This window comes from Erpetoichthys calabaricus, chromosome 1, assembly GCF_900747795.2.
Source record: "Erpetoichthys calabaricus chromosome 1, fErpCal1.3, whole genome shotgun sequence".
NCBI lineage: Eukaryota > Metazoa > Chordata > Cladistia > Polypteriformes > Polypteridae > Erpetoichthys > Erpetoichthys calabaricus.
Genome location: NC_041394.2, coordinates 346,431,801 through 346,444,564, shown reverse-complemented (window position 1 = coordinate 346,444,564; position 12,764 = coordinate 346,431,801). Strand labels below are relative to the sequence as shown.

At 39.4% G+C, this 12,764-nt stretch overlaps 1 protein-coding gene across 1 annotated transcript in view; it reads right to left on the bottom strand.

Annotated features, from left to right (window-relative positions):
- LOC114668429 (tripartite motif-containing protein 5-like) overlaps nt 1–10,185 on the bottom strand; it is a 32,501-nt gene extending 22,316 nt beyond the window's left edge. The window contains exon 1 of the mRNA XM_051925581.1: nt 9,379–10,185. Within this exon, the coding sequence (XP_051781541.1) occupies nt 9,379–9,966 (588 nt within the window). The 5' untranslated portion in view covers nt 9,967–10,185. The remainder of the gene's footprint in view (nt 1–9,378) is intronic.
- Between the last annotated feature and the right edge of the window lie 2,579 nt (nt 10,186–12,764).

Here is a 12,764-nt window from a genome sequence, read left to right as displayed (position 1 = left end):
AAACTTTCAAGCACCACTGTAGATGAAGTAAAAATTAAATTTGTTTCTGAAGATTTTAAAATTTGGGTGTCAGATGTGTTTCAGGACCTCAACCCTCTGAAAACTATTAAACCCCAAGGCCTAATGGGATTTTACTAGTGAAAGAAATGAAAAGCATTATTTATAAAATATTACAGCAATCTCTTCACATTAGAGAAGCAAACGATGACTAAAATGTTAAAAATGTAACTTCAGTCCACAAGGAGACAGATAATACAAGGACCACTGAACCAAATCCACTTCTAACCAATGCAAAACTAACAAATTATAATCATAAAATAAATTAAGATCACTAGTATGAAAATAATATACAAAATAAGAAAGAGTAGGCTGTGTTTCCCACATAACTCATTTCTAGCAGCAGGGTTGTCAGTTTGGTGTTACAGTTATATTTGTGTGGGTTAATTCAGAGATGTGTCTAAAACAATTGCTTAACACTAGAATTACCAAAGCCTTCTAAAAAACTTGTAAACCTGGCCCACCTTAAATCTGTTCACACCTCTCCATTCAGCATCTTTTGTGTTGTAAATGTGTTGATAAGCCCAAACTGCAAGCAGCATGCAATTAACCCCCCCCCCCCCCCCCCCCCCCCAACACACACACACCCATCACTGCAGAAAGGGCAAAAACCTCTCCCAGCACAAGCCTTCTTTATCAGGGAGTGAGGTACCTTGGGCTGTATAGGCTAAATATTATATTGTTACTTGGAACACATACATTTCATGTGTGTTCTTGTCTACAAAGATCTATGAAAGTGTAGGATGATAGGAAATGCAAGAAATGTTGAACACATAGCTAAAAGACAATCTTTTTTTCATGTTTTACTACTAACAACAAAATTTTGACATGAAGTGTATAAAGTGTGAGGACTGAAGTCCAAATATCAAATAAGCACTTTCACAAAAGGTACAAATATAATAGAACAAGTGCGCTTTTATTCAAGACTATAACCAAAGAAAAAGAAATCAGGTTAGTGTACTTCGTTGTCACGACTTTTTTGGTAGTACTGCTGACTCCAATTCAAAAGGTTGCAGGTTTGAGCCTTCCCACATCTCAAAATAAATGTTTTGAGTAGTGAGCTGCTCTTATATTGTTACTCTTATACAATAAAAACATACATGTTGAACCCTCATCCTCATCTGAGATTCACCTCTATTATAGCATGTTTTTATTTGAAAACAGCAGTTTCAGATCAGGGTGAGTGTGAACGCAACTGAGAGAATAAAACAGAATAAAAAAAAAAAGCTAACCTTTAAAAGTATCATAAATTTACACCGGCTGTTACAGACACAAATCAAATGTAGACAGACAGATAGATACTTTATTAATCCCAAGGGGAAATTCACATACTCCAGCAGCAGCATACTGATAAAAAACAATATTAAATTAAAGAGTGATAAAAATGCAGGTATAACAGACAATAACTTTGTATAATGTTAACATTTACCCCCCCTAGTGGAACTGAACAGTCGCATAATGTGGGGGAGGAACGATCTCCTTAGTCTGTCAGTGGAGCAGGACAGTGACAGCAGTCTGTCGCTGAAGCTGCTCCTCTGTCTGGAGATGAAACTGTTCAGTGGATGCAGTGGATTCTTCACGATTGACAGGAGCCTGCTCAGCGATCCCTGGGACCTTTGGGACTGGGGTGATGCAAGATGTTTTCCAAAGCCTCAGGACTCTCCCCTGTTCAGGCTCACGTTGAAGATGCGCTGTAGAGGACTCCCTAGCTCCAACGCACAGGCCTTCAGCAGTCATGGCGATACTCCATCTGGACCCACTGCTTTGCTGGCATGAAGTCTCCTCAGCCTCCGCTTACCTGGGCTGCTGTAATTGTGGGTGGGGGGAAACTCTCGCCTATGCTGGTATCAGCAGAAGGATTGGTGGAGGGCGCAGTACTCCGAGGTGAGAGTGGGTTAGGGTGGTCAAACCTGTTAAAGAAGTTGTTCATTTGGTTTGCTCTCTCCACGTCTCTCTCGAAGGTGGCACCCTGCTTTGAGCTGCAGCCAGTGATGATCTTCATCCCATCCCATATTTCCTTCATGCTGTTATTCTGCAACTTCTGCTCCAGCTTTCTCCTGTACTGCTCCTTTGCCGCCCTGAGCTGGACTCGGAGTTTCTTCTGCACGCGCTTGAGCTCATGCTGATCACTGCCTTTAAAAGCCCTTTTCTTCTGGTTCAAAATGCCCTTGATGTCACTTGTAATCCATGGGTTGTTGTTAGCATAGCAGCGTACTGTTCTTACTGGAACTACAATGTCCATACTGAAGTTGATGTAGTCAGTACTGCAGTCAACAACCTCCTCAATATTCTCACTATGTGATCCCTGCAGGATATACCAGTCTGTAGTTCCAAGGCAGTCTCTCAGAGCCTGCTCTGCCTCAGGGCACAACTTCCTGAATGAGCGTGTGGTTGTAGGTATCTCCCTCACTCTTGGTTTGTAGTGAGGCTGAAGCAGAACCAGGTTATGATCTGCTTTCCCAAGTGCAGGCAGCGGGTTGGCGCTGTATGCGTTTTTAACGTTTGCATACAGTAGGTCAATAGTCCTATTTACCCGATTGTTACAAACCACATACTGGGAGAAGGCAAGGAAATGTTTTGTCCAGCGTCACATGGTTAAAATTGAAAAGTATGTTTTTATTGTATGATAGTAACAAAAAGAGCAGCTCACTAATCAAAACGTTTATTTTGGGATGCAGGAAGGCTTGAACCGGAGACCTTTTGAATAGGAGTCAGCATCTTACTGCTGTAATACCAAAAAAGTTGTGACAACGAAGTACACTAACCCGATTTCTTTTTCTTCAGTTATAGTCTTAAATAAAAGCGCACTTGTTCTGTTATATTTGTACCTTTTGTGAAAGTGCTTATGTGATATTTGGACTTCAGTTTTCCACATTATACACTTCATATCAAAATCTTGTTGTTAGTACTAAAACATGAAAAAAAAGATTTTCTTTTAGTTATGTGTTCAACGTTTCTTGCATTTCTTGTCATCCTACACTTACATAGATCTTTGTAGACACGGAACACACATGAAATGCATGTGTTCCAAATAACAATCTATTATTTAGCCTATACAGCTCTAGGTACCTCACTCCCAGATAAATAAGGCTTGTGCTGGGAGAGCTTTTTGCCGTTTCTGCAGTGATGGAGGGAGTAGGGGATGGGATAGCAGACTGCTTGCTCCTTGGACTTATCAACACATTTACAACACAAAAGACGCTAAATGGAGAGGTGTGAACGGATTAAAGGTGGGCCGGGTTTACGAGTTTTTTCATAGGCTTTGGTAATTCTAGTGTTAATGGCTATTACTTTTGCTACTTTACATTAAAAATCATTTAAAAAATAAAAAATGGATAATATTTATCATATTATTAATGAGTTCAAAAATAAATAACAACTAGCACAAATAAAATAAACAGACTTGAAAAATAATAAGTAAAAAATGGAAACTTTCTATTAAAAACAGTTTATTTGAAAAAATAAAGTTGAAACGAAATTTTAAAAAGACCCCTACAGAGTAAAAAAAAATAGATTAAATACACACGCTTTTCTATTACACAGAAATTTGAAGCTTCAGATTATCACATAAAGTATTTTGTTGCTGGTGTCACTCACCTGAGAAATCAAATCTGAAACTGCTGAGAAGTACTGCCCAATTACCTTTGTTTTACTGGCACAAAGCACTTTAAAATTGTAGCTGTAATGATGTACAAAAACTGAGCAACTGTGCTAAATGCAGCTGCATCTTTAAAAGACACTCAATGCTTGCAGCAGAGCACATTTTTACTTTTTAAGCTTACTTTACTGATACTTGGTGAAAGGGTAGTGTGAAAACAGGAAGCCTATTGCTAATGGGGAAGCCTTCTGTATATCTGTGGCAAAATAAATTAAGTGGGCCATGTTATGAACACACGCCCTGCATAATATACAGTACTCTGCAAAAGTATCAGAACAGCAAGGCCAATGACTTTTTTGGTTTTTTGCTGTGCAGTGAAGAAATTTGTGTGTGAGATCAAAAGATGAAGAAGAGAAGAGAGATCAGAGTTTCAGTTTTTATTCCCTGGCATTTCCATCTTGATATGTTAAACAACATAGAACAAGACACATTTTATATCACATCACTCAGTTTTTCAAGTGAGCAAAAGTAAAATGACAAGTGACAGGTGTTTCTTGATCCCCAAGGATGTCATATAAGATGGATCCTTTAATCCTGAAATAGCCCTGGGTATCTACTCTCAGTTTAAGCTTTGCTTTCACCTGTGACAACCTCATTTGTAGTTAAAATGGGTAGCCCAACATGAAGACCAGAGATAGGTCTATGGGAGAAAAGCATACCATTGTGAAGCTGAAAAAAAGGGGAAAATCCATCAGAGGGATTTCAAAAACATTGGGCACAGCTAGTACCACAATTTGGAATGTCCTGAAAAAGAAGGAAACCACTGGTATACTGGGCAACAGGTGTCTAACTGGTCATCCAAGTAAGATAACAACAACTGATGACAGACAAATGGCGAGAGAAGTAAAGAAAAAACATAAAACAACAGTGTAACAGAATGAACAACCTCCAAAGAGCAGGGGTGGAAACATCACAGTCCACTGTTTGATGGAGACTTAGAGAACAACAATTTAGAGGCCATACTGCAAGATGCAAACTATTCATCAGCAGGAAAAATCAGAAAGGCAGATTGGAGTTTGCAAAAAAAAAAAAAAACACAGATGAGCCACTACAGTACTGGAACAAAGTTTTATGGACTTATGAGACAAAGATTAATCTCTACCAAAGCAATGAAAATGCCAAAGAATGGAGAAAGAAGGGATCTGCTCATGATCCTAAACAAGCTCAACTGTGAAGCATGGTGGAGGTTGTGCCATGGCTTGGCCTGCATGGCTGCTTCTGGAACAGGCTCAATCATCTTTATTGATGATGTAACTCATGATGGTAGTGGTAGAATGAACTCAGACGTCTACAGAAACATGTCGTCTGCCAATTTACAGAGAAACTAATAGGGAGTAATTTTGTTATGCAGCAAGACAATGTTCCAAAACACATGACCACCTCAACTAAATATTAAGTATTTTTGACTTTAATTTAGTTTATAACATGCTCTTCCAAATCTTTTGCTCACTTGAAAAACTGGGTGGTTTGATACAAAATGTGCATCCCTGACATTTGAATGGGCATTGCGTAAGGAAATTTAAGATGAAACTATGAAATAAAGTTGTGGCAGAGTTCTGTTTAAAAAAATAAAAATCATGTAGAATGCAATAAATCTGAAATTGTGTATAAAATATGTCACCTAATCTGCCTGGCAAACAGACAGCTATCCCATCCACTAACAGAAGTCAGCTGCTATTTTTTTTTTTTATGGTAAACACTGTATATAAGCTTATGAGGGACAAATTCTGCTAAACAAATCTGTGCGACTGTTTTAAAAAGCAGCAAACAAAGAAACCAGACAGTCATTTTCCAACCCACTATATCCTAACACAGGGTCATGGGGGTCTGCTGGAGCCAATCCTGGCCAACATAGGCACAAGGCAGGAACAAACCCAGTACACACTGAAGTGTGCTCTGGCGGTGTGCACAATGTAAAGATAAATTCCAGTGCAGGATAAAAACCAGATAGGTAGAAACTCTAGGATGAGATTGTTCAGAATGGACATTGGAGATGCAGCACTCCAGACGCATGACATTTGGTCCACCATTCAGGCTGCACTGGATGTGCCACTACGAGTGCAAAGTCATACAAGCTGAAAAAAGTGACTAGCCACATTTTTTTTCAAAACTTGAATTGTATATCATGTTTCTTTAATTTATCAGATCCCTGCAGTACAGATTTTGTTTCTCGACAAACAGACAGATAGATATGTATTTGTCCCCTGGGGGAAATTTGGCCATAACTCAGTTAACCTGAGGAACTGGAAGTGACCTGATGTTCCAGCTACTGTTTTATTTTCTCATGGCAAGGCATACAATTCCTCATAAAATTAAATTGTTTTTAAAATCTTTTTTTTTTTCCTGGTCCATTACATTTAGAGTGTCAAAGCAAAATGTGGCAAGGTCTTGAAAACAAAGCACATATTAAGTCATCATGAAATTTTTCAGCTCAATGCAACTGAAAATAGTAATCCTTTTAGAATGTTATACTAATTATATTTTTTAACAAAACTGGGTTTCACTTACTGCAATGCGATCCAAGCTTAATAAAATCTGCTGTTTCAGTTCATTATTGTGTTAATTAATATAATAAAAGAAAAAGCATAATATATCTGTTTATATAGTATGACAGATGTACTAATTTGACTGGCATTCCAACCAGGATGGAGAGTAGTCTCTTACCTAGCCAAGAGGCCATTATTGAAGGACATCCAGGTGCAGTGGTAGTGCTGCTGTTTTGCAGTAAGGAGACTGTGGAAGATTGTGGGTTCGCTTCCCGGTTCCTCCCTGTGTGGATAGCGCTATGAGTACTGAGAAAAGCGCTATATAAATGTAATGAATTATTAATGAATGAATTATTAATGTGCACACTGGCCAGAATGGCTCCAAAATATATTGGAAGGATGAGGTAAATTACCTACCAGGAACAGTTCATCTCCCAGTATGAAGTGCTCCTCTGGTATGGTCCACTCTGGACAATCGCAGGGTTACATGGGCCTTGTAGTTCAGTAGGGCAGCCCTGTTGGAGTACCTGCATGCCGGCAAAGAATTGTGGTAGGAGAGGACTCCCCTGTTTCAAGGAAGTTCAGCCTAACCCGGAAGTGCTTCCCAGGTGCAATGTTGTAGCACTGGAAGTACTCCCCAATCCTGCACAAAAGATGCCACTTCACCTCACTATGGGAGCTGAAGTCAGAAGGAGGTAGATGAAGCCTAAGTGAAGGGAGTGAAGGAAAGGATGAGAAAGACAGACAGAGAGATAGAGAATGGTTGTTTATTGACAGTGAGAAAAAACCTGTAAAGGTATTACTGTGAATAAAATATCTTTTGAACCCAGTGCTCGTGTGTGTGCAGTTGTGCTTGAGGTGTGGAGCTCTGAGGCACACCCTACAGATCATAATAGTAATGTGTAAGAATGCAGGACAGACACAGAGAAACCACGAATGACTAGTGATGATTAGTGATGAGAACTTTAATCATTTATGCAAATGAAAAATGTATTGTTTCACTTAACACTGGAATATTGCCTTACTGTAGCATGACTAGGCACCTTACGGCCCACAAGTAATACCCCCCTAAACAACTAATTCACACACACACACACACACACACACACACACAGAGACACCAGTTCAAGTCACAGTTCCCCATTTCATGTACATTTTGAATGATTGCTGCTCATACTTTAATATATATCTGCACTTTTTAAAACCATAGAAAGTAACTGAGAATTTGAAATGAGTGTATATTTTTGATCAAATATGACTTCCTATGCAAAGGTCTTCCTTATGTGATCTCTCTATAAGATCTAGGACTCTGTAATAATGCTTCAACTGGGTACTCCTTTACTTAAGGGTCAACTTGATGAAAGAAAGATGAAAGCCGTAGAGGACCTTCATCCAGAGGACTTGAGCTAATGGTTTAATCTCAAAAACAAGAAGTCCAGTTGATGCCAGTTTTTATTTATTTATTTTTTTTATTTTCTATTTTTTATTTGATATGTCTGTTTGAGACCATGAATAGGTTTAAAATCACTGCTTACATTACCTGCTGTCGATCTTATTCAAGTTCATGTGGAATATTTAGAAAAACATCAAGTAATGATAACACTGACTACAAATCTCTGATGATGCCCTCTGGAATAACAAATGCCTCGGCTCTACATCAGTTCTTTGTCAATATCAGTTTTAGGAGTCTGACAAGGTGATTTGCTGTAGTTTGCTGTGTGCTGTGGCAGGCAGAGTGGCACAGTGGTTAAGGTTTGGACTTCAAACCCTGAGTTTGTAAGTTTGATTCCCACCACTGACATTATGTGATCCTGACCAAATAATTTCACCCGTCTGTGCTCCAATTGGGAAAAAAACTAAAAGAAATTAAACCAATTGTATCTCAAATATTGTAATTCACTTAGATAAAAAACATCAGCCAAATAAATAAATCTAAATGGTTTACCTACAGTAGATATGCTGAATTCAACACCTTTCCTGAACTTGTCAAAAAGCACTCAAATGAAAACCTTTTTAGAGAGATTAAAAGAAAAAAAAATCTTCCAGCCCTGTTCGTAGACATTCAGGTCCTACCTCTTATTTTATTTTATTTATTTATTTATTTTTTAAATTAAATTTTACTGTAATCATTCCGTACAGTTGGAGGTAATTAAGCTGGACATTGTCACGGGAGCAGGACAGTTAATGTTCACATTTCATGAATTCTTGTTGCATTATATTCCGCATGTCAAAAACTATTATAATGCCAGCAACACAGTTGACTAAGCTTAGACTGAATGAGTAGTGGTGGTGCTGTTTGGAAGAAGCCATCTATCCATTTATTGAATTCACTGCTGGAAGACATCAAAGCCAGTGCTCAAAGTGTGCTGGCACAAATCATTACACACTACCAGCATCTTTCACTAATCTTCAGAGCACAATACTCAATTGCTTTTAACTGCCTTGGCACTATCAATGTCTTGCCATTTTTTAGCATAGTGTTGAGTAACGGATCCTCCTTGAGAATCTTCACTTCCACCCAAGTATTGATGTATCCCAGCATTCAACTGTCATTGCATCGGAACAGAAAGAGTACCGCCAGTAAATTGTTTCCACTTCAAGCACTGGATGAAGCCCTAACCACTGAACCACTGCACCTCCTAGTTTGTATTTTGATTATTTAATTAATAAAGAGGAGTGGTGCAGTGGGTAGTGCTGCTGCCTCAAAGGTAGGAGACCCGGGTTCGCTTCCCGGGTGCTCCCTGCATGGAGTTTGCATGTTCTCTCCGTGTCTCGATGGGTTTCCTCCGGGTACTGCAGTTTCCTCCTACAGTCCAAAGACATGCAGGTTAGGTGCATTGGCAATTCTAAATTGTCCCTAGTGTGTGCTTGGTGTCTGTCTGTGTGTGCACCCTGTGGTGGGCTGGCACCCTGCCCGGGGTTTGTTTCCTGCCTTGTGCCCTGTGTTGTCTGGGATTGGCTCCAGTAGACCCCCGTGACCCAGTAGTTAGGATATAGTGGGTTGGATAATGGATGGATGGAATTAATAATGAATTAGACATTAAATGTAGGTAAGTAGGATTTTTTACCAAAGAAGTTAATTACCCACAAATCTTTAAGAACTAACATTCATTTTGCTAAGGAAAAGGAGCCGAAGTTTTTGCAGTTAACCCTTCCCACTCCTAATTTGCTACTCACCTGTCTCTCAGTTCTCTCTTCTTCAGGGGTCACCGTGTCATGATTTTTATGTTCCGTCACTGCACACATTAGGCAGACGCAGGTCTCATCGGTCCGACAGAAGATTTTCAGAACTTCTTGGTGTTTCGTGCACAGTTTCTCTTCAAGATTTCCAGTCGGCTCCTTCAACATGTGTCTTTTGAACGCTTCAGATTCCAGGTGGGGCCGCAGGTGTGTCTCACAGTAGGAGGCCATGCACGTCAGGCAGGTCTTTACTGCTCTCAGTTGTTTCCCTGTACACGCATCACAGGGCACATCGTCAGGTCCAGCGTACTGCTGAGATGGAGAGACCGCGACTTCCATGTCTTGTAATTTCTCTATTATATCTTTTAACATTACATTTCTGTTAATTTCTGGCCTCACATTAAATGTTCGCCTGCACTGAGGACAGTTGTAAGCCCCCTCTTTGTCCGCCTTGTCCCAGTAGTCGTTGATGCAATCCAGACAGTAGTTGTGTCCACACGTAAGACTGACCGGCTCCTTCAGGACCTCCAGACATACCGGGCACAAGTACTGATCAGCGGACAGAGAAGGTTTAGTTGCTGCCATCGTGAGAAACGATGCAATCTGACACGCGGGCCTCTACTCCCAAAAAATTAAAGTGAAAGTAACTGCACTTCCGTAGCTTAAAATAATTCATGCACACTCGCTGTTATGCCGTATGCACTTTATTACATGTCAATGTGCTTTCTTTCCTGATGCTTTGAGAGTATCACGCCATAGAAGAAAAAAAAGAACAGAAAAATTGATGACACTATGCTAACTGCTGGCAGAGAGTACTGGACTGCCGTGATGAGCCGCTCGATCCTGACCTGTCGAGACCTTGTCTGTCGAGCTTTTGCAGCGCCGCTTCCAGGCTAGTTTCAAATGCTCCTGTCACGTGATCTTGAGCCGCGCTAGCTATATGACGCCACTGACACCACACACTCAGAAACCGATTTGGTCCGCCAGGCAGTTTCGGATCTTCCCCGGCTCAAAAATAAAAGCAGAGACCCCTTCACCATATCCGCAGAGTACCGACATGAGCTTGAACTGTGCGGGTCTCTGCAAAAATAGACATTTAACATATTTATGTAACGTTTATTACAGTATTTCCTCTGTATTCAGCCCCTGAAATGAGAAGTCAAGCAAAATTACACCTTTTAAGCCCCTCAAATAAAAAATTGGTTATAGCAAAGCATCAATATTATAACGGTCATGTTTCTGAAGCTTCTCTTTTCATGGTCAGTTGTCCACTTGTCCTGCAGTTCCACGGCAGACTTTGTCTGTCTTCCTTATAATTCCAGACTGGCTTCATGATGTGAAAACTCAGGGCTCTGTCGGGCAGAGGCGTAGCTAGGGTTTTCAGCGCCCGGGGACAACTGAAGATTTCGCGCCCCCTCCTGTTTGCCAAAATGCAATAGGGAAGGGAAAGAAATTTTTTAAAAATGTATTTAAAATAATTGTATTTTAAGAAAAAAATTTCATATTTTTTATTTGAAATAGTTTAAATTTTTTTAATATTTTAATTTTTTAAAGCACTTTTATGCGTATATTTTCAAGGTTTTGCTAAATTTATAAACATAGAACGAAGTAAAATAATTAAGACAACAATGGTAGTTCGAAAATATAATTATTCTAAAATATTATTCAAATATAACATTGCAAAAATTTAAACATTACATTGGATATAATAATATAATAACCTGAAAATGAAGTTAGTATAAAGTAAAAAAAATAGTTTGATGTATAATGCTTTAAATGTAATTATTAACTTCAAAGAGAAATTTCCTAGCCTTTGCTGCTTCAAATTTATCAATTAGTTCATCAAAGTGTATGCTGTCGGTAACCTCCCGCTCCACACTCAGCAAAGCCAAGGCTGACAATCTTTCCTGTTCCATGGATGATCTCAGGTAGGACAAGATAAGTTTTAATTTACTGAAAGATCTTTCACAACTGGCGATGGAGGTTCCAACAGTCAGTAAAATCTGAAGACCAGCTCTCAGATTTGGAAATACATCTTCCTCATACTGTACAATAAAGCGAAGCAGGTCCCCTGGTGTCGAAAGCTTGACATCAGCTCTTGTCTTGAGTAGCATTTGGCAGTCCATTATTTCAGTATACATCTCCAAGCCATCCAAGTCTGTATCGTAAAAGTTTCCCATGAAAATGCAACTCTGTTTCAAGTTATTTTTTTTTATTATTTTGCTTGTAGACATTAATAATAATAATACATTTTATTTATACAAGGCACCTTTCAGAGAACTCAAGGACACCGAACAAACAAACAAACAAACAAACAAACAAACAATAAATTAAATAAATAAATAAAAGACACAATTATAAATAACTTAAAATATCAGAAAAATCTAAAAATTAAAACCAAACAAAACCACTGTAATCATAAGGAAAAAGAAAAAGCCATTTTAAACAGATGCGTTTTAAGTTTGCATTTGAAAAATGAATATGATTTGATGTTTCGGAGCTCCGCAGGTAATGAATTCCAGACCTTGGGAGCAGAACAGCTGAAAGCTCTGATCCCCATGGTGGTTAGACGGGTGAGAGGGATGGTCAGATGGGTGGAGGAAGAGGATCTAAGGTTACGGGATGGAATGGCAACATGAAGAAGGTCAGACAGATATGGAGGGGCGAGGTTATGGATGACCTTAAATGTTAATAGCAGAATCTTAAAATCAGTACGAAACTTGATCGGGAGCCAATGAAGCTGCTGCAAGACCGGAGTAATATGGTGAATAGATGGGGTTCGAGTAATGATGCGTGCTGCAGAATTCTGGACAAACTGGAGCTTATGAAGAGATTTATTAGGGAGACCAAAGAGGAGTGAATTGCAGTAGTCCAGCCGAGAAGTGACAAGACTATGAAGAAGAATGGCAGTGGTATGGGGAGTGAGGGAGGGGCGAATGCGATTAATATTACGTAGATGGAAGTAAGCAGACCAGGTGATTTTATTACTGTGACATTGGAAAGATAGAGTACTGTCGAGGATGACACCCAGACTCTTGACCTGAGATGATGGGGAAACAACAGAGTTATCAATAATAAGAGAAAGATTATTGGTTTTGGATAATGATGATTTTGAACCAATGAGGAGAACCTCAGTTTTATCACTGTTTAATTTAAGAAAATTCGAAGAAAACCAGGATTTCATTTCAGAAATGCAGTCAATAAGTGAGGGTGGTGGAAAAGAAGAGGTGGGATTACCAGCAAGGTAGAGCTGGGTGTCATCAGCATAACAGTGAAAATTAATGTTATATTTGCGAAAAATATTGCCAAGGGGAAGAAGGTAAATAATAAAAAGAAGAGGCCCCAGGACAGAGCCCTGGGGCACACCTGAAGTAATAGCGGTG